Source organism: Phyllobates terribilis, unplaced genomic scaffold (assembly GCF_046119375.1).
Source record: "Phyllobates terribilis strain yellow unplaced genomic scaffold, ASM4611937v1 Scaffold_5__5_contigs__length_657084704, whole genome shotgun sequence".
Classification (NCBI taxonomy): domain Eukaryota; kingdom Metazoa; phylum Chordata; class Amphibia; order Anura; family Dendrobatidae; genus Phyllobates; species Phyllobates terribilis.
This window is the reverse complement of record NW_027362765.1, coordinates 24,312,340-24,334,243: the sequence shown is the minus strand read 5'-3', so window position 1 is coordinate 24,334,243 and position 21,904 is coordinate 24,312,340. Positions and strand designations below refer to the sequence as shown.

At 44.0% G+C, this 21,904-nt stretch overlaps 1 protein-coding gene across 1 annotated transcript in view; it reads right to left on the bottom strand.

Annotated features, from left to right (window-relative positions):
* Positions 1 to 1,379: 1,379 nt before the first annotated feature.
* Positions 1,380 to 21,904, bottom strand: part of LOC141271780 (uncharacterized) — a 33,834-nt gene continuing 13,309 nt past the window's right edge. The window contains exon 7 of the mRNA XM_073681916.1: positions 1,380 to 4,329. Within this exon, the coding sequence (XP_073538017.1) occupies positions 2,813 to 4,329 (1,517 nt within the window). The 3' untranslated portion in view covers positions 1,380 to 2,812. The remainder of the gene's footprint in view (positions 4,330 to 21,904) is intronic.

The window sequence follows — 21,904 nt, the reverse complement described above, 5'->3', positions numbered from 1 at the left end:
CTACCATATAGTGTATAGGTTCTGGAAATTGGTAAAAAGATTCCAAGTGCTAAGCTATTGCAAAAAAAAGTGCAATTCCAAAATTGTTTTTTGTTTTATTTATCATGTTCACTATTTCGTAAAACTGACTTGGTAATATGATTCTCCAGGTCATTAGGAGTACGCAGATACCAAACATGTATAGTTTCTTTTTTGATTAAGTGGTGAAAAATAAATTCCGAAATTTTGTATTTCGTTTCATGCCATTTTTCCGGGACCCGTAGCATTTTCATTTTCCATGATCAGGAGCTGGGTGAGGGCTTATTTTTTGCGCCCCGTGATGATGTTTTCATTGATAACATTTTGGGGTAGATACAATGTTTTGATCGCCTGTTATCGCATTTTATTACAATGTTACCAAAAAACGCAATTCTGGCATTTTGATTTTTTTTCTCGTTAAATCGTTTACCGATCAGATGAATTTATTGTATATTTTGGTAGATCTGACATTTCTGAACGCAGCGATACCAAATGTGTATTTTGTTCTTTTAAAATAGTTTTATTTTCGATGGGGCAAAAAGGGGTAATTGTGTTTTTTTTTTTTTCATATTTTTTAAATCTTTTTTTTTTTACTTTATTGAAAAGTCCCCTTAGGACACTTGAAGCTGCAATCGTCTGATCACTTGTGCTGTACATATAGCAAAAATCACTATCCCCGGTGAACGACGGCCACGGGCCAGCGTTCACAGGAGATTCACAATGACATGAGCGTTCACAATGGGATTCTTCTCCAGACCCACCGGCTGTAATGACAATCAATAGATCCCCCCCGATCACGTGACAGGGGTGCTGATGGGCGGTATTTGTGAGGCGTTTCTGGATGGTGCATGTTAAATCCCGCTTGTAGAGATTGACACTGGGACTTAACTGGTTAACAGCCACTGAAGGATCACTGATCCACCCACGGCTGTTAAAGGAAAGATGTGGGCGGTGGAGCCCGCATCGAAGTCAGGGACACAATATATGACGTAAATTTATATCATGTGTTGTGATGGGGTTAAAGTGCAAGATTTTGATCAGGTTATTGTGAAAATTGATGATTTAAAATCAAAATCCCCGTAGATCCAATAAAATGTGTACTGAGTTTAGAAAAGAGAATCAGTTCCCAACGGTGATGAAAAAACTATTATACTTAGCATAAACAGGAATGAAAAAATATGGATCCCACCAGATTTTACAAAGAAGGAATGGATCGTAGATGTTACTTGTTTATTATTGTAGATAGAGAAGTTACAGACTTTGTTCAGACATGGAGATTGTGCGCTGAAAATAACTCTAATGAATGGTAGATCGATTATACTAGTAGTAAGTACGAGGAGGGAGTAGAAAATGTTTATTTTTGACGTGGGAAAGGGACGAGTGTGTGAATCTGTTGTCCATTCAGTGTGTATAAGCATATAACAATACAAAATATTCAATGCACGTGGAATATTGCTTTTATTTACAACATACGTCTATTAGTAGCTGAATATATTTTTAATTCCAATTTAAGTTCTACATTTTTTTTTCCTTTCACATTAACTTATTTTCTTTACATTGACTGGGTTGCATTTTTTCTTGTACAATTTAACAATAACATAAATAGTTTATCCCAGTAAGTTTTTCCCAATGGTTTACAAATATGATTTTTTAACAAAACATTTTTCACCTTCTAGATATGATAATGGCTTCTCACCATGTAAGTTTTTTGATATTCAAAAAATTATCATATGTGGGTAAAATATTTCATAAATTCTGAACATGAATATGGCTTATCCCCTGTGTGAGTTCTCTGATGAAGAACTAAAAGTGATTTCTGATTTCACACATTCTGAAAAGGAAAACTGCTTCTCTACTGTATGAGTTTTCTGGTGTTTAAATTAAATCTAACAGTAGAATAACTCTCTTAAGCCACCTTTATCAGCATGTAGGTCATAGAAAGTCGAATAAAATGATACCTTGATATCTGCGATTCGATGTCTTATTCCAAAGAAATGTACATTTTTCTTATTATCTAAATGAGTTGTTAAGATTTATGGGCTGGACACAGATCTCCCTGAGAATATGTCTCCAGAGCTAATTATAAATAAAAGGGGGCGTTGACTGTGTGAACCAAGTAATGACTGACATTCATAATCATGCACAGCTCTGCAGTGAGATCAGAACTAACACAGCACAGCAGAAGTGAACTTTGTCTCATTACAATCATTTGCAGCAGGAACGACAGTACAGCAAAGTTGACAGCTCTGTGAGAAGACAACTGCAAATCTGCTTGTTTTGTTTGTAATGAGACAAGGTTCCTCTCTGCTGCACTGTGTAATCACATAAGCACAGCTAAGCAGCACAGAAGCTAATACTATGAGAAGACACGTGTGGCTGCAAATTATTGTAATGAGACAAAGTTCACGTCTGCTGTACTGTCTCAGCTCTGCTGTACTGTGTTAATTCTGATCTCACTGCAGAGCTGTGTGTAATTATGAATGCAAAGTGCCAGATACATGTCTCACACTGGCAACTCCCCCTTTTTTAAAAAGAAATGCTCTGGAGGCAGATTCTCAGGGAGATCAGTGTCTGGCCCATAGATCTTAATAGCTCATTTGCATAAAAGTTAACGTGGGTTTCTCTAGAATAAGACATCTGATAGTAGATATGAAGGTATAATTTCATTCAACTTTCTATAACATGCATACTCATATTGACAGGCTAGGAGGGTTGATCCTACTGGCAGATTACCTTTAACAAGACTTGATTTATCTTCATAAAATTTCCCACATTCTGAACAAGAGAAGGGCCTCTACAGTGTGTGAATTCTCTGGTGTCTCAGAAGATTTGATTTATCTGCATAAGATTTCTCACATTCTGAACATGAAAAAGGCTTCTCCCCTGTATGAATTCTCTGGTGTATAATAAGATGCGATTTCTGGTTAAAATATTTTCCACATTCCGAACATGAATGTGGTTTCTCTCCCGTATGAATTCTCTGATGTGTAACTAGATAAGATTTATCTGCAAAACATTTCCCACATTCTGAACATGAATATGGCTTCTCCCCTGTGTGATTTCTCTGATGTCTAACAAAATGTGATTTAATGGTAAAATACCTCCCACATTCTAAACATAAAAAAGGCTTCTCCTCTAGGTGAAGTTTCTGGTGATCAACAAAATTTGATTTCCTTGCAAAATATTTCCCACATTCTGAACATGAATATGGTTTTTCCCCTGTGTGAATTATTTGGTGTTTAAAAACACTTGCTTTCTCGGCAAAACATTTTCCACATTCTAAACATGAATATGGCTTTTCTCCTGTGTGAGTTCTCTGATGTGTAACTAGATGTGCTTTATCTGTGAAACACTTTCCACATTCTGAACATGACAAAGTCCTCTGCCGTTTCTTCCCTCTGTGAATGCTCTGGTGTTTATACAGATACGATTTATTTCCAAAATACTTCCCACATTCTGAACATGAATAAGGCTTCTCGCCTGTGTGAGTTTTTTGATGTTCAACAATACTTGATTTCTGTGTAAAACATTTCCCACATTCTGAACATGTATATGGCTTCTCTCCTGTGTGAATTACCCGGTGTCCAGCAAGACCTGATGGTCCTGTAAAACATTTCCCACATTCTAAACATGAATATGGCTTCACCCCTGTATGAGATCTTTGATGTGTAAAAAGATTTCCTTTATCTGCAAAATATTTCCCACAATCTGAACATGAATATGGCTTCTCCCCTGTGTGACTTCTCTCATGTCTAAGAAGATGTGATTTCTGACTAAAATGTTTCCCACATTCTGAGCATGCAAATAGCTTCTCTTCTGTGTGAGTTCTTTGATGTCTTAGAAGATATGATTTATATGTAAAACATTTCCCACATTGTGAACATGAATATGGCTTCTCCTCTTTGTGAATGCTTTCATGCCCAACAAGATCTGATTTGTGGTTAAAATATTTCCCACACTTAGAACAAGAAAATAGTTTATCTTCTGTGGTGTGAATTTTTTGATCTGTAACAAAAGATTTTTTTAGGGAATAACTTTTTTTATATTTTGAACATGCAAATTGCTTATTTTCTGCAAGGGTAAGTTGATTATTAACAGCCCTTTTGTTACTTTTATTTTTCTTGATCGTCTGTAACGAATCAGAAGATAGGACCTGTTTCAAAGTATCAGATGATAGTTTTTTGCTGTGAAGGAATGGTAGTATATCTGGAGTAATGGCATTCACTTCAATTGTATCCTGTGTGATCTCAAGGTCGTCTGATTTAGAAATTGAAGATGTCAGTTGTCCCTCTGATCTCCTGTTACCGTCATCTGCCAATAATAAAACCAAATTATTATTTTAAATAAAATATCCTTAAAAATTATATTTTAAAATATTTCTATATAAATTCTCCATAGAAATGGCAAGTTATTTGGCAAAATTCAATTATCTACTAACAGAAAAACAGTCCACAATCTAATAGAAGACCTCAGAGCAAGAACCAGTAGAGCGTGGTATAATAAGCCACCAAAATGTTATGTAGGTTAAAATGATTCCAATAAAATCTTCTTGTCCAGAAAAAAAGGCTCCACTCAGGTCCATCATCTGTCAATGGAAAAGTAGAGGCTTTCTGCATTACTAGTAGCTCATAAACTTGTGAAAAGCAACATTGCTTCCATAAACCAATCCAGCAAAATCTGCACTCCCAAAGTCAAATGTCCCCCCCTTTCTGAGCTTTGCAATTAGCATTCAAATGTTTGGCATTTGAATTCTATAGTGCGGCTGTAGTGGGAAAAACCCAGATAATTTATGGTGTGCGTGTCTTTAGAAGCACAAGCTGGGAACAATGTATTGGGCATTAAAATGGCATATCTGCAATTTGTTAATTTCTGAAGTGCCTGTGACGTCAAAATAGTCACTACAACTATGGAATAATTCACTGAGGGAATAATTTAAAAAATGGGGGTCACTTTATTGGGTTTTCTACCATTCTGGCACATTAAGGTGGGAGAGCGAAAAACTATTACAAACAATCGCAATAGCTAAATGGAACTCCTTCCCTACTGAGCCCAGTAGTGTACAACCACATATAGGGTATTGTCGAATTCAGGAGAAGTTGGAAATTAAATTGTAAGGTCCATTTGTTTCCTATTACCTATTATGAAATGAAAAAAGTGGCGCTGCATCAACATTTTATTGAAAAAAAAAATACATTTGGCTTTCCACTTTGTGGTTTTTGATACTATGAGCAGTGTAATTTTCTAAAATCTGGGTCTGTTAAAGACACTTCAAAAGGGATTTGGTTCCCAAAAATAGGTTTTATTAATTTCCTTACACATATAAAATCTTGTGGCTACATTTTTTAAGTCTTCTAATTTCCTGACAAAACATAAAAGCATGTTTGAAATATACAGTAAATGTTTTCAATTAAACATTTTGTCTGGTATGACTGTTTTAAAGGGGTTATTTGACACCGAAAACCATTTTTAAGCTAATTTGTGCTGTACTGAAATTGAAAACACCCCTACAAATTTTGCTTTTTTGTTTCTACGTTTCTTTCCTTCCGAATTTCACTTCTTTGGCTGCATCAAGTTTGTTTACATGCTGCTCTTCTATGTTAGAAAAAAGCACAGGAAGTGGCCTAAGCTCGCAAGCCTGTCTAAATGTCGAGAACTGCCCCTGCCTGCACACTACACACTCATTGGCTGTTTTAGGAATCTGCCCCAACACTGACCTCTATAATTTATTCCCGCATTGGACAACAGAGCAGAGATCCGGTGTGCAGTGATCAGCGGAAGTGCAGCACTAGTCACCTATGTAACATACCTGGTGGCGTCCTTGCATAGTGGTCCATCTCCCACTGTGCAAGAGCGCGCACTTGATCTCCAGTCCAGTCTGCTAGCCTGGCTTCCCTCCATGCTGTCTGCTTGCCTCTGTGTCTGCTGCTTAAGGGCGGCGCCCGATCACTACCTGTTTCTTGTACCTGCTGCAGGCACACCCCTTGTGCGTCCTCAGCCTATTGCTGTCTGTCACCTGGTATTTAACCCAGCAGCTCCAATGAATCCCTGCCTGAGCATTGTGTTTCATTCAGTGTGCTCTCTCACTCTGAATGTGCCAGGTCCCCTTCTGTGTTTGCTTGCCTGCCCTTCCTGGAGGCTGTATTTCCAGGCCTGTCTGAACACGCTCCTTGCCTGTTCGTTCCGCCTTCTAGGGGCTGCATACCTAGACCCGCTCCTGTATCTTGTCTGTCCTGTCTGAACACGCTCCTAGCCCGTTCCTCCCGCCTTCTAGGGGCTGCATACCTAGACCCGCTCCTGTATCTTGCTACTGTGTCGTTTCTTGTCTGAATACTCTTCTAGCCTGTTTCCTGTTTTTCTCTATGTCCGTACCTTTCCTTTTTCTGCAGAGTCTGAACTCGTACCTAACTCCTGCTCGTTGTCACTACTTCCGTTTGTGAGTTTGTGGTCCACTCGCTACTTCACTGCAAGTACCCTGTGGGTATCTGGTTCTGCCTTTCCCTTCCTGCCTGTTCCGTGTGTACAGAGCCCTGTCCCCCCTGCTCTGCCTTGCTCACCACTCCGGCGGTTCTAGCCTGCTCTGCCTTGCTCACCGCTCCGGTGGTTCTAGCCTGTTCTGCCTTGCTCACCGCTCCGGCCGTTCTAGCCTGCTCTGCCTTGCTCACTGCTCCGGCGGTTCTAGCCTGCTCTGCCTTTGCTCACCGCTCCGGCAGTCTCGCTCCGCTCTGACCCTTTGCTCACTGCTCCGGCAGTCTCGCTCCGCTCTGACCCTTTGCTCACTGCTCCGGCAGTCTCGCTCCGCTCTGACCCTTTGCTCACTGCTCCGGCAGTCTCGCTCCGCTCTGACCCTTTGCTCACTGCTCCGGCAGTCTCGCTCCGCTCTGACCCTTTGCTCACTGCTCCGGCAGTCTCGCTCCGCTCTGACCCTTTGCTCACTGCTCCGGCAGTCTCGCTCTGCTCTGACTCCTTGCTCACTGCTCCGGCAGTCTCGCTCAGCTCTGACCCTTTGCTCACCGCTCCAGGCGGCCTCGTCCTGCTCTACTCTTGCTCACCGCTTCAGGCGTCCTCGTCCTGCTCTACTCTTGCTCACCGCTCCAGGCGGCCTCGTCCTGCTCTACTCTCGCTCACCGCTCCAGGCGGCCTCGTCCTGCTCTACTCTCGCTCACCGCTCCAGGCGGCCTCGTCCTGCTCTACTCTCGCTCACCACTCAGGGCGGCCTTATCTGCTGTGTTTGTCCGCCACATCTGTGGTTCTGTTCCTGAGTCCCAGTGTGTACTGGGTCCTATCCCGCCTGTGTTCCTACCTGCTAGTGCCTCCCTGTCTGCACTCTAGCCGTGCTTGCCTGTACCCCCCTGCCTGCATACCCGCCTGCCTGCATACCAGTCGTTCCTGCCTATACCCACCAGTCTGTGTGGCAGCCTAACCTGTCTGTTCCTGTATTCCCCTTTGTGGGTCAACAGCCGTGTCCGGGGTCTGTCCTGGAGTAGCACCTGGTCCCTCTGCTCGGTTCCTCCTTGGTGCACTGGCGTCGTATGCCATCGTGCGACCCTGGTCGGATCGGGTGAATACCTAGTTACGCCCCTCCAGGCATTCACTCTCCGGCACGGTCCAGTGGAATCACACGCACACGCCACTCAGCCCGGGCGTGTGCATTACAACCTAGACCTCACACCCATAATGCTAATAAAGATGTTACCTATCCCCCTACATTACCCCTGACATGAAAACTGTGAAATGAGAAGTCTCTAGGTATGTGTGTGTACGAAAGTGTATTTATTGGGGTGGTGAGACACAGTACGTGGCATTTCCTTGGTGGCACATTAGTTTAGCCAATATACCTTTTATAGTTAGAGTTTTTGTAAGTTACCTTGGGGGAACAACTTATGTGAGACTAGTGCACAGAAAGCCATGTGGTCAAGATGGTTATTCCTTTTCATTGCTATAACACTTGCACTTTAATTATTGATGCGTTTGGTCTTACCATGCATATGTCTATATGATAATAGTTTTTTTGTAATATTATCTGTGTCTTTATTTTGGAGGCCCATTGCCTTGTCTTTTTATCTTACGCAGTGGGGAAAATGAGTATTTGATACACTGCTGATTTTGCAAGTTTTCCCATCTACAAAGAATGGAGATGTCTGTCATTTTTAATGTAGGTACACGATATAATGTGATTTTCTGGATTTTATTTTTAGATTCTGTCTCTCACAGGTGATGTATGCCTACCAGGGGCGGAACTACCGCCCGTGCAGCCGGTTCATTGAACGGGGGCCCCGAGGGAGAGGGGGCCCCTTCAGCCTCCAGCAGGGCCGCCATCAGGGCATGACTGCCCTGACTCCAGTATGGGGCCCAGCCGGTAGGGGCCCCCCTCTTGTGCGTCTCTCTCCTCATGGGGCCCCCGGCCCCATGCTAAGCGCCGGGGCCGGAACATCTCAGCGCTGCGCTGCTGCGGCAGCGCTTTCATGATTCCCCTGACTTCCGGTCATGTGACGGCACCGTCACATGACCGGAAGTCAGGAGAACCTGGTGTCATCGATTTGGACGAGCGCCAGGATTCTGCAGGGATCGCATGGGGGTAAGTATAACAAGTTTTTTTTTTTTTTTAAATACAATTTACTAGGAGTGGGGGGAATGGGAGGTGCACATGTGGGGGAGGGGGATGAGAGAGGTGCACATGTGGGGGAGGGGGATGAGAGGTGTGCACATGTGGGGGAGGGGGATGAGAGAGGTGCACATGTGGGGGAGGGGGATGAGAGAGGTGCACATGTGGGGGAGGGGGATGAGAGATGTGCACATGGGGGGGATGAGAGAGGGGCACATGTGGGGGAGGGGAATGAGAGAGGTGCACATGTGGGGGAGGGGGATGAGAGAGGTGCACATGTGGGGGAGGGGGATGAGAGAGGTGCACATGGGGAGGGGAATGAGAGAGGTGCACATGTGGGGGAGGGGAATGAGAGAGGTGCACATGTGGGGGAGGGGGATGAGAGAGGTGCACATGTGGGGGAGGGGGATGAGAGAGGTGCACATGTGGGGGAGGGGGATGAGAGAGGTGCACATGTGGGGGAGGGGGATGAGAGAGGTGCACATGTGGGGGAGGGGGAATGAGAGAGGTGCACATGTGGGGGAGGGGGATGAGAGGTGCACATGTGGGGGAGGGGGATGAGAGAGGTGCACATGTGGGGGAGGGGGATGAGAGAGGTGCACATGTGGGGGAGGGGGATGAGAGAGGTGCACATGTGGGGGAGGGGGATGAGAGAGGGGCACATGTGGGGGAGGGGGATGAGAGATGTGCACATGGGGGGGTGAGAGCTGCACATGGGGGAATTGGGAGAAAATGAGCTGCACATGGGGGAATTGGGAGTAGGGGGATAATGAGCTGCACATAATGAATGTGGGGTGGGGGACAGTAAATGATAAATGATGATGGGGTGGGGAGAGCAGGACATGATATAATGAATTGGGGCAGGGGGTGCATGTAAATAATGAATGCGGGGAGCAGGAAGTATAGAGTAGGGGGCGTTGCGGATGCAGGAGTGTAACTGGTAACAAATTGGCGGAAAGAGTAGAGGTTCTAATTAAATTATATATTAAGTGCCTATTTACAGTTAATGGGGGCACCGTGGTGGATTACAATTTATATTTGGAATGGTAGGTTGTATAATAACTAACCATATATTGATGGTGGATACACGTCTGTATTCAGCTGCGTAATGTAGAAGTTGGGGAATGTGCTCTAGATAACTGTGTTATTTTATGCAGAGACGAGTCCTGGCTGGAAGACGTAATGGCGGTCTGTGCTGGATGAAGGAGAAAAGCGTAGCTGAAGGACTTCACCTAGAGACGTCACCAGTGAGTCAGTGTATTACATGTACACTTACACTATATACTATGTACCGGGCTCCTGTGTATAATGTCACTGGTGATCACTGTATTACCTGTACACTGACACTATATACAGAGCTCCTGTGTATAATGTCACTGGTGATCACTAGATTACCTGGACACTTACATTATACATACCATGTATAGAGCTCCCGTGCATAATGACACTTATGGTAATATTAGTAATGTGGTGGTAATATTAGTAATGTGGTGGTAATATGTGGTCTGGTCATGGTGTGGCAGTTTTTCCCCCTTCTGTGTGGTATTATTCGGTCACTATGTTGTGGTAATATGTGGTCTGGTCATGGTGTGGCAGTATTCCCTGTATGTGGTATTATTGGTCATTTTTAAAAAAAAATGTATATGACACATTCCCTTAAAGAAAACTAAATAAAAATATATCTAAAAAGAGTATTGGATATTTTAAGAAAATTTTAATAGGTTAGAGTAGGGCCCTGCCAGAAGAGTCTACCTTATCGTGGTGGCGGCTTTAAAAATCTTTTGGCCAAAACAAAAGCTGATGGCTATGCATGTGGCACCGTCTGGTGGCAGCGACGTGGACGAGCGCCAGGATTCTGCAGGGATCGCATGGGGGTAAGTATAACAAGTTTTATTTGTTTTAAATACAAGTAGTTAACTAGGAGTGGGGGGGATGAGAGATGCACATGGGGGGGGATGAGAGATGCACATGGGGGGGGTTGAGAGATGCACATGGGGGGGGATGAGAGATGCACATGGGGGGGATGGGAGATGCACGGGGGGGATGAGAGCTGCACATGGGGGGGGATGAGAGCTGCACATGGGGGGGATGAGAGCTGCACATGGGGGGGATGAGAGCTGCACATGGGGGGGATGAGAGCTGCACATGGGGGGGGGGTTATGTTTAGATAACTTTGTTGCCTTATGAAGCGCAGGGGGGGGGGGCCCAAAAAATTTCTTGCACAGGGGCCCACTACAGTCTGTGTCCGCCCCTGATGCCTACGATAAGAATTACAGACCTCTCCATTCTTTGTAGGGGGGAAAACTTGCAAAATCGGCAGTGCATGAAATACTTGTGTTCCCCACTGAAAGTAAAAAATAGTTTTCCAGCACACGATGTAGAAAAATTTAAAAAAGCCTTTATTTAATCCATTGTTAAAAAATACAATTCCAACAGAAATAAAAGCATGTGTAGGCTTACGCGTTTCGGATCATATTTGACCCTTAGTCATAGCATAAAGTACTGAATAAATGTTGCACTTTTCAAGGAAAACAGTCAAGGAAAGCTGCCAAGGGTAACACCCACCAAAATCAGCTGTGATATCAGAGTCACTAATTCAAGGCTAGCAGTGATCTAAACACTAGTTTAACCCTATAGTACATTCATCCTCTACAAACATATTACAATGTGAACTGTCACTTAGTAATGCACTAATTATTTGATCACTTTTTACCCAAGTTTTTTATATATGTGAATTCATTGAATAAACAATTGATGCACTATTTAAATATATATGTAACAATAACAGCTTCTAAAGATACTATTACCTATTTTCTAAAAATTACTGTTCTAACATTTGATTTCAAGGGCATACTTTTCCAAAAAAAAAAACAAAAAAAACCTCTCCACTTTAAAACCATATGAAAATGGCTAGAAATGATTACCAAACGTAATAAGCATGTTTTGTTTTGTATACCATTGATTATAGAGTCCCTTAGATTGATCACAAAAATAAAAAAAAATTTCCTTTTTTTTTTTTCCCCCCTCTCTCCTTTTTTGAAAAAAAAATAATAATTTTTTACCTACATTGATTAAATGCCTCAATTTGTCCCAACTTTTTTAATACAGATTCATCAATTCATGTTTTAGATTTAGTCCTGCTGGGTATCTGGTGTTTAGTTTTAGAATCCATCGAGCTTCAGTCATCTGGAGTAATTTAACCCTGTCTCCACCTCGCCGGGGAGCAGAAACAAATTCCAAAGCACTTACTCGCAGGCTACTTAAATCCCCCTTGTGTTCATACAAAAAATGTTTGGAAGCCCCCGAAAGACTGCGGGTAGTGACATTGTTAATGTCATAAATGTGCTCCGACAGTCTTTTTCTTATACTACGGCTTGTAGATCCCACATATTGTTTTCTGCATATTGTGCAAAAAAATGATATAAACCCAGTGGTCAGTAGCACAGTTCATGAAAGTCTTCAGATTAAATACTTGACCCTCATTACTTATGACAGACTTGTTATTATTTATCATGAATTTACATAAACCGCATGACTTCTGCCCGCATCTGAATGAGCCCTTAGTGGACAACCATGTGCGACCTATGTTACCTGTGTTTTCTCGGAGGTCACTCGGGGAGATTACATTTCCTATTGTCAGGGATTTTTTTGGAACAAATTTACAACCATTTTTTAGAATTTCTCTAAGGGTACTGTCAGTGGTTAACAATGGTAGATGTTTTCAAACATTAATTACTTTATAATAATTGCTATGATATGTGGTGGAGAAGATCATTTCTTTAGAGAAATCTTTCCTGTCTGATTTTTTTTGACTGGAGTTGATACTGATCTCTGCTTTTTTCATTAGCTTTTATTTCAGCTTTTTCAATGGTTTTTTGATTATAGCCCCTATGCTGTAGTCTCTTTTTAATATTGTCACATTCTTCCTTATATATACTGTCATCAGTACAACACCTTCGAGCTCTGATAAATTCCCCGCTGGGGATATTCCTGATTACATGTTGTGGGTGTTGACTGGAAGCAAAATAGAATTTCCGGAAAAGCTGACAGTCTACTTTCCTATTGAACCTATCTCCACTCAGCTGTATATCCAGAAAGGAAATCGTATCCCTATTGGTGTCTACTGTAAAAGACAGATTTAAATCATTATCATTAATGTAATCATTAAAACCAGGGACTAAATCATCTGATCCTTTCCACACTATCAAGATGTCATCTATAAAACGCAGATATTGTTCTATGCAGTCTGAATAAGGCTTAGATTCAGAGTAGATGAGTTTGGACTCCCATCAGTTCATGTACAAATTAGCCAGGGATGGGGAGAATTTGGCTCCCATGGAGCATCCCTGACACTGGACATAGAACTGGTGGGAGAATTTAAAGTAATTGTTCTGAAGCAAAAATAGAGTGACATCCAGAATAAATTCTTTCATTACATCAGAATAATTGGAATATGTGTTTAGTTGATCTGTCAATGCTTGCATAGCTAAACCATGTGGAATGCAAGAATATAATGTTTTTACATCACAGGTAATCCCCATGAGATTATCATCCCAGTTCTGATTTAGCATTACTGATAGTACATGTTTGCTGTCTTTCAAATAGCTGGGTGACATAACTACCAAAGGTTGCAGTCTCTTATCTAGCCAGGAACCTAGTCTTTCCAATAGTGAATCCACACCCGACACTATAGGCCTAAATGGAGGAGGAAAAAGCCCTTTAAGAGTTTTTGGTAGGGCATGAAAAATAGGAATTTTGGGATTTTCTGGTAATAGGAATTCTTTTTGTTTTAAATTAAGAATACCTAAATCTACCCCCTCTTGTAGAATTTTCCTCTATAGTTCGGGTTGGATCCCCATCAATTTTTCGGTATGAGTGGCTATCATTTAGAATATTATTAACCTCTCTTACATATAGGGTCTTATCCAATATTACCACTGATCCCCCCTTATCAGCATTCTTCACTACAATGTTTGGGTTGTTTTGTATACTTTTTAGTGCTTGTCTTTCTCCCTTAGATAGATTATCCCCCTTATTACAATTAGAAAATACAGATTTTAATTCCCATTCCACAGAAAGCTGAAACTCATCCATAATACGGGCTCTTGATTGTAAGGGATTAAAATCTATGTTTGGCATTTTAGAAACAATGGCAAACATGGTGGAGGCGTAGGTTTCCTCCTATCGGAACTCTGCGCTTTCACCAAAATCCCACTGCCACCCTCCGTTACACTCCCCTCTTTTGAGGTGCACTGTGTGCGCATCTATTCCCCCTCCAACCTCCAACTGGCCGTCGTTTACCGACCCCCAGGGCAAGCCACCACCTTCTTAGACCATTTCACTACCTGGCTGCTTCACTTCCTTTCCACTGACATCCCCACTATCATAATGGGTGACTTCAACATCCCCATTGACACTCCCCACTCGTCTGTCTCTAAGCTCCTATCCCTCACCTCCTCCTTTGGACTCACTCAATGGTCTTCCACACCCACCCACAAAGATGGCCACACACTGGACCTCATCTTCACCCGCCTCTGTTCCCTATCTAACCTCTCTAACTCACCACTCCCTCTCTCTGACCATAACCTCCTCACATTCTCTACCCTCTCCTCTCCGGGTGCACAATCCCCACTCCACAAACTCACACACCCTCGCAGAAATCTCAAACACCTTGACCTACACTCTCTCTCTGAATCCCTCCTTCCTCTCACAGACATAAATTCCTTGCACGATGCAGACGTTGCTGCTGCTTCATATAACACCACAATAGCTGCAGCTCTAGACTCGATCGCCCCTCTCACACACACCACACCTCGCACATTCAACAGGCAACCCTGGCACACTAAACTTACCAAAGAACTGCGCCGGGCCTCCAGGGTTGCGGAGCGGAGATGGAAAAGGTCTCACTCCATCGAGCACTTCATCGCATTCAAGCAATCCCTCACTAATTTCAAGTCCGCACTCACTACAGCAAAACAAACCTACTTCTTATCTCTCATATCCTCCCTATCTCACAACCCTAAACAGCTATTTAACACTTTCAACTCTCTCCTTCGTCCCCCAGCACCTCCTCCCTCTTCTCTCATCTCAGCCGACGACTTTGCCTCATTCTTCAAACAGAAGATTGACACCATCAGACAAAACTTTGGCCTAAAGTCCACACAACCCCTCCTCATATCTTCTCAACCATCCTCCTCCAAACCCCACTTCTCCACCATTACAGAAGGTCAAGTCTCCTCTTTACTCTCCAAATCACACCTCACCACCTGCGAACTTGACCCAATCCCATCCCACCTCATCACTAACCTCACCTCAGTCTTCATCCCAACCCTAACCCACCTCTTCAATCTATCACTAACAACCGGAGTCTTCCCCTCATGTTTCAAACATGCCGCAATCACACCCATCCTCAAAAAGCCCTCCCTTGACCCTTCCTCTCTGACCAGCTACCGCCCCATATCACTTCTCCCCTTTGCCTCAAAACTTCTAGAACAACATGTCCACCTTGAACTGTCCTCCCACCTCTCCTCCTGCTCCCTCTTCGACCGTCTACAATCTGGCTTCCGACCGCATCACTCGACTGAAACTGCCCTGACCAAAGTCACAAACGACCTACTAAATGCCAAATCCAAGCGACACTACTCCATCCTCCTCCTTCTGGACCTGTCATCTGCCTTTGACACAGTGGACCATTCCCTCTTACTCCAGATTCTCTCATCTCTTGGCATCACGGACCTGGCTCTATCTTGGATCTCCTCATACTTAACAGACAGGACATTCAGCGTCTCCCACTCACGCACCACCTCCTCATCTCGCCCCCTATCTGTCGGTGTCCCCCAAGGTTCAGTTCTAGGACCCCTGCTCTTCTCCATCTACACCTTCGGCCTGGGACAGCTCATAGAGTCTCACGGCTTTCAGTATCACCTCTATGCTGACGACACACAGATCTACCTCTCTGGACCCGATATCTCCTCCCTACTAACCAGAATCCCACAATGTCTGTCCGCCATCTCATCCTTCTTCTCCGACAGGTTTCTAAAACTCAACATGGATAAAACAGAGTTCATCATCTTTCCACCCTCTCATTCACATCCCCCATCCGACCTATCCATCAACGTCAATGGCTGTTCACTCTCCCCAGTCCCACAAGCTCGCTGCCTTGGGGTAACCCTGGACTCTGATCTCTCCTTCAAACCACATATTCAAGCCCTTTCCACCTCCTGCCGACTCCAACTCAAAAACATCTCCCGGATCCGTGCATTCCTCAGCAAAGACTCTGCAAAAACACTAGTGCATGCCCTCATCATATCCCGCCTCGACTACTGCAACCTCCTGCTCCGTGGCATCCCTTCCAACACTCTTGCACCTCTCCAATCTATCCTAAACTCTGCTGCTCGACTAATCCACCTGTCCCCCCGCTATTCCCCGGCCTCTCCTCTCTGTCAATCCCTTCACTGGCTCCCTATTGCCCAGAGAATTCAGTTCAAAACTCTAACCATGGCATACAAAGCCATCCACAACCTGTCTCCCCCATACATCTGTGACCTAGTCTCCCGGTACTTACCTGCACGCAACCTCCGATCCTCACAAGACCTCCTGCTCTACTCCCCTCTTATCTCCTCCTCCCACACTCGTATACAAGATTTCTCCCGTGCTTCCCCCCTACTCTGGAACTCTCTACCCCAACATATCAGACTCTCGCCGACCGTGGAAACCTTCAAAAGGAACCTGAAGACCCACCTCTTCCGACAAGCCTACAACCTGCAGTAAACACCACTGCACGACCAGCTCTACCCTCACCTACTGTATCCTCACCCATCCCTCGTAGACTGTGAGCCCTCGCGGGCAGGGTCCTCGCTCCTCCTGTACCAGTCGCTGACTCGTTTTGTTAAGATTATGTAAATGCTTTTGTTATGTATATCCCTATCACATGTAAAGTGCCATGGAATAAATGGCGCTATAATAATAAATAATAATAATAATAATAATAATAATAACTCTGTTATCACCAACAAGAGTGTCCCTTTGTGAAAAATCAGATAAGGAATTAAGTTCTGTCAGGGTAACTTGTTCTTTAAACCAAAGTCCTGCATGCTCATTAACTGGCAAAAAAGAAGGATTAGTTTCAGCAGCTGATTGATCCTGGTCAAAAAAATGTTTCCTGATAGTCAGTCTTCTCACAAATTTGTTGACATCCAAGATTGTAGAAAAAAAGTCACCATTGTCCTTTGGCACAAAGTTAAGCCCTTTGCGCAATATTTTCAATTCATTGTTCCTAAGGATACATGCAGATTGATTTAGGACTGTAAACTGATTTATTTGCGGTATCTCGTCCCGTAGTTGTGTTTCCTGTGTTTTAGATCTGTGCTTACGCCCCGCTCTCCTACAGGATTTTGATTTGGATCCGGATTTGGAGCTACACCGTTTTTTGCCCCACTAGATCCTTCTCCTAAACCATAACAATCATTTTCATCTTCATCCGTTTCCCCATCTGTCGTTTCAGGTTCAGAGGAGCTAAAAGTGACTCGTGGTGTCCCTCCACCTCCTGAGATCTTATTGCCACTTTGACCTTTTAAAATTGATTTTGGTTTCTTTGGAGATCTAGGATTTCTATAGGGTCTTTGCGGGGGTCGCCAGTCATACACATGTCCGGTCTCATAATCTTTAACATCTCTTTCATATATTTTTTTGTTTATTCTCAACAATAGTATCCTCTAATTTTTCCAATCTGTCCATAATGTCAGACCTCAGCTTCTTAAGGCCCCGTCACACTTAGCGACGCTGCAATGATCCCGACAACGATACGACCTGTCAGGGATCGTTGCTCCGTCGCTATGTTGTCGCTGGTGAGCTGTCAAACAGGCAGGCTCACCAACGATCAGGGGAGCAGCGACATCGTGGAAAGAATCTTTCCACGATGTCCTGCTCCTGGTTACCAGCCTGCTGAAGCAGGAGCAGGCTGGTAACTATGGTAAACATCGGGTTACTAGGGGCAGACGCGCTCCTAGTAACCCGTTGTTTATCATGGTTACCACTCTGCTACAGTGAGTGGGAGGTTACCGCTCACTTTAGCAGGCTCGTAACCATGATAAACAGCGGGTTACTAGGTGTGCGTGTGCCCCTAGTAACCCGATGTTTATCATAGTTACCAGCCTGATCGCTGCTCCCGCTGGTCACACACAGCGATGTGTGCTGACCAGCGGGAGAGCAACGACCAAAAAATGGTCCAGGATACTTTGCAGCGATCAGCGACCTCACAGCAGGGGCCTGATCGTTGCAAAGTGTCACACATAGCGACATCGCTGGTGAGGTCGCTGTTGCGTCACCAAAACCGTGACACAGCCGCGATCTCGCTAGCGATCTCGCTATGTGAGACGGGGGCTTTATATGTGGCATTGTCTAAAAATTCTGTCAAAGAATTTTCTATTTCTTTGATTTTTAGATCCAGCTCTTTCACTTTTTTTTGTTCATAATCTATAAGGAGCTCCATAAGATTAAGGGAACATCCCGTCAAAATGTCATTCCATTCTTTTTGGAAAACTTCATCAAATTGAACGGTAGACTGTTTTTTATTCTTAGTCCTCTGGGAATCATCAAATTTTCTACATATTTTTCAAACATGATATATTCCCACCAGGTTCTCAGGCGTGTAGACAGGAGTTTCTCCAATTGTTGCATGTTGTGTCTTAAATCTGCCTGACCTTCATTATTAGGATTTCCCTTATTTTTGGAGACTATAGATGCCACTCTTTCCAGTTTGGACTTATCGTCTAGGCTCAGAAATATAGTATCCTTGAAAGTGACTTCCATTCTCTCAGAAAAATATATATCCAAACGAAAGGGGAATTAGGAGAGTGTGACAAACACTTATAACTCCTATGGGCAGCTGTTACGCTATATTTATGAAGGATAAAGTCTAAACACATATTCCAATTAGTCTGATGTAATGAAAGAATTTATTCTGGATGTCACTCTATTTTTGCTTCAGAATAATTACTTTAAATTCTCCCACCAGTTCTATGTCCAGTGTCAGGGATGTTCCATGGGAGGTAAATTCTCCCCATCCCTGGCTAATTTGTACATGAACTGGTGGGAGTCTAAATTTATCTACTCTGAATCTAACCCTTATTCAGACTGCATAGAACAATGCCTGCGTTTTATAGATGACATCTTGATAGTGTGGAAAGGATCAGATGATTTAGTCCCTGGTTTTAATGATTACATTAATGATAATGATTTAAATCTGTCTTTTACAGTAGAGACCAATAGGGATACGATTTCCTTTCTGGATATACAGCTGAGTGGAGATAGGTTCAATAGGAAAGTAGACTGTCAGCTTTTCCGGAAATTCTATTTTGCTTCCAGTCAACACCCACAACATGTAATCAGGAATATCCCCAGCGGGGAATTTATCAGAGCTCGAAGGTGCTGTACTGGTGACAGAAAATATAAGGAGGAATGTGACAATATTAAAAAGAGACTACAGCATAGGGGCTATAATCATAAAACCATTGAAAAAGCTGAAATAAAAGCTAATGAAAAAAGCAGAGATCAGTATCAACTCCAGTCAAAAAAAATCAGACAGGAAAGATTTCTCTAAAGAAATGATCTTCTCCACCACATATCATAGCAATCAGGCTCGGTCTGGCCTGGCGGGGTGCCGGGAAATTTCCCGGTGGGCCCCGGGCCCCTTGCAGAGGGAACAGTTGAATTTAAAAAAAAAAAAAAAAAAAAAAGTAAAGTGGTCGTGGGCCCTTTAAGGGCACGCGCACACACTTTCACCGACGCGATGCCCAGGACAGTAGCGGGAGGGTCCTGGGAGCAGGAGAGCAGGGGCTGCACTGCAGCGTCACACTCAGCAGACAGGGCCTCACGTCTGCTAAAAGTGACGTCACAGCGCGTCCTGCACTGCAGTCTCCCACATTAGAAGCATGTCTGTACACTGTATGGGCTGGAGACAAGCCAAGGCACTGTAATATTTGTGTGTTTGTATGGATTTTTATGTATATGCTGCCTGCATGTGTGTGTGTGTACTGTGTGTGTATATGCCTGTGTGTATATGCCTGCATGTGTGTGTATATGCCTGTGTGTGTACAGTGTGTGTATATGCCTGTGTGTGTACAGTGTGTGTATATGCCTGTGTGTATATGCCTGTGTGTATATGCCTGTGTGTACAGTGTGTGCATATGCCTGTGTGTGTACAGTGTGTGTGTATATGCCTGTGTGTGCCAGTGTGTGTGTACAGTGTGTGTTTATATGCCTGTGTGTGTGTGTTTATATGCCTGTGTGTGTGTGTTTATATGCCTGTGTGTGTGTTTATATGCCTGTGTGTATATGCCTGTGTGTGTGTATATGCCTGTGTGTGTATATGCCTGTGCGTGCGTGTGTATATGCCTGTGTGTGTATATGCCTGTGCGTGCGTGTGTATATGCCTGTGTGTGTATATGCCTGTGCGTGCAGGTATGTGTGTGTGTATATACAGTATGCCTGTGTGTGTATATGCCTGTATGTGTGTGTGTGTGTATATTCCTGTGTGTGTGTGTGTGTATATATGCCGGTGTGTGTGTATATGCCTGTGTGTCCATTGTGTATGCCTGTGTGTTTATGTGTCTTCACACATACGTGTGTGTGTGCTTCCCTGCGTGTCTGCATTTTAGTGTGTGATTGTCTGAGTGTGTCTGTGCATTTCTGTGTGTGCGTGTCCCCATTTCTGTGAGTATGTGTATCTGTGTGTGCATATTAGGGCTCTTTCACATGTCCTGATATTTACGGGACTGGAGATATCCGTGTCCACCTGTGTGTCATCCAAGTGACACATACTGGCGCTTGGGAATCAGTGTACAGTAAGCGCTGTTCCCAAGAGCCGGGTGCTGAGCGCTGCCCTCATCATAGATACCTGCAGGCGCTGTGATCAGCAGCAGCGGGGTCAATGATGAGAGTAGTAGTCTACTCCCACCGTGTCCGTGTCCAACTGTAAAAATAAGAATAAAATAAAAAAATCCTTATACTCACCTCTCCTAAGTGTCACCTGCTGTAATCCGTGCGAGCGCTCACGCCGAGGAGAATGACTTCTGCAGCGAGCTTGCTCCAGAACTGCGCTTAGTGAATGACAGGGCACCGCTTGTTGAGCGCAGCTCCGGAGCCCACTCGCTGCAGGAGACATTCTCCTCGGCGAGAGCGCTCGCACGGATTACAGCGGGTGACACTTAGTAGAGGTTAGTATAAGGTTTTTTTTTTTTATTCTTTTTACAGTTGGACACAGCGGGTATCGACTATTACTCTCATCATTGACCCTGCTGGTGCTGAACGCAGCGCCTGCAGGGATCTATGATGAGGGCAGCACTCAGCGCTCTTCCCAAGCACCGGGTGCTAACTGTCATCAGTGTGCGGGACATTTTGCGGTCTGGACAGCAGGTAAAAAACAGACATGTCAGCGTGTTTTGCCCACGGACACCACATGGTCTGTGGAAAGTGGAAACATACTGACATGTGCACATACGCATTCATGTGAATGGGTCTACGTGTGTCAGTGTCTCTGGTACGTGTGGAAACGGTCACTGCATGTACTGACGTGTGGAGGAGCCCTTAGTATGTGTCTGTGTGCGCTTGTTTTCGTGTGTGTAAGCGTGCTTCTGCATGTCTGTCGGGTCTTCCGAAGATTTATTATATTTGGAGAGAGATGGGAGAGAAATTTTAGGAGACAGAATGGGGAGATGTGTGAAGAAACAGTATGGTGAACTAGGGGAGGGGTGGGAATGGGTGCGGGAACAGAATGGGGAAGAGATGTATAAGACAGTATGGAGAGTGGGGGAATAGTGTGAGGAGACAGTATGGAGGGAGAAAAGTGTAAGGTGACACAGCACAGAGACTAGGTAGTGTAGGGGAAGGTATAGTGATGCGGCAGTATGGGGGGGGAACAGTGTGAGGGCACAGAAAGGAGGGAACAGTATGCTGAGGTGGGGGAGTGTGATGAAGGGGCACAGTATAGAGACTGGGCAGTATAGGGGGGACACAGTGTGAAGAGGGGGCCCAGTATGGTAAGGAGAGGACAGTGTGGAGAGCAGGTACCATAAGAGGGGTAGAGTGTATGTCATGTTTTGTGCAGGGAGCATTGTAAGAGTTAGGTTTATTCAGGGGCTCAGTGTTGATATTTTTATTCAGGAGCATTATAATGACACTGTATCTCTAAGGGCATCGTGTCGGGATGTGCTGCAGAAGACCGGAGAAGATGGAAGTCTGCAGAGACGAGCTGTGGATGAGAAAAGTCATCATGGAGACTGGACA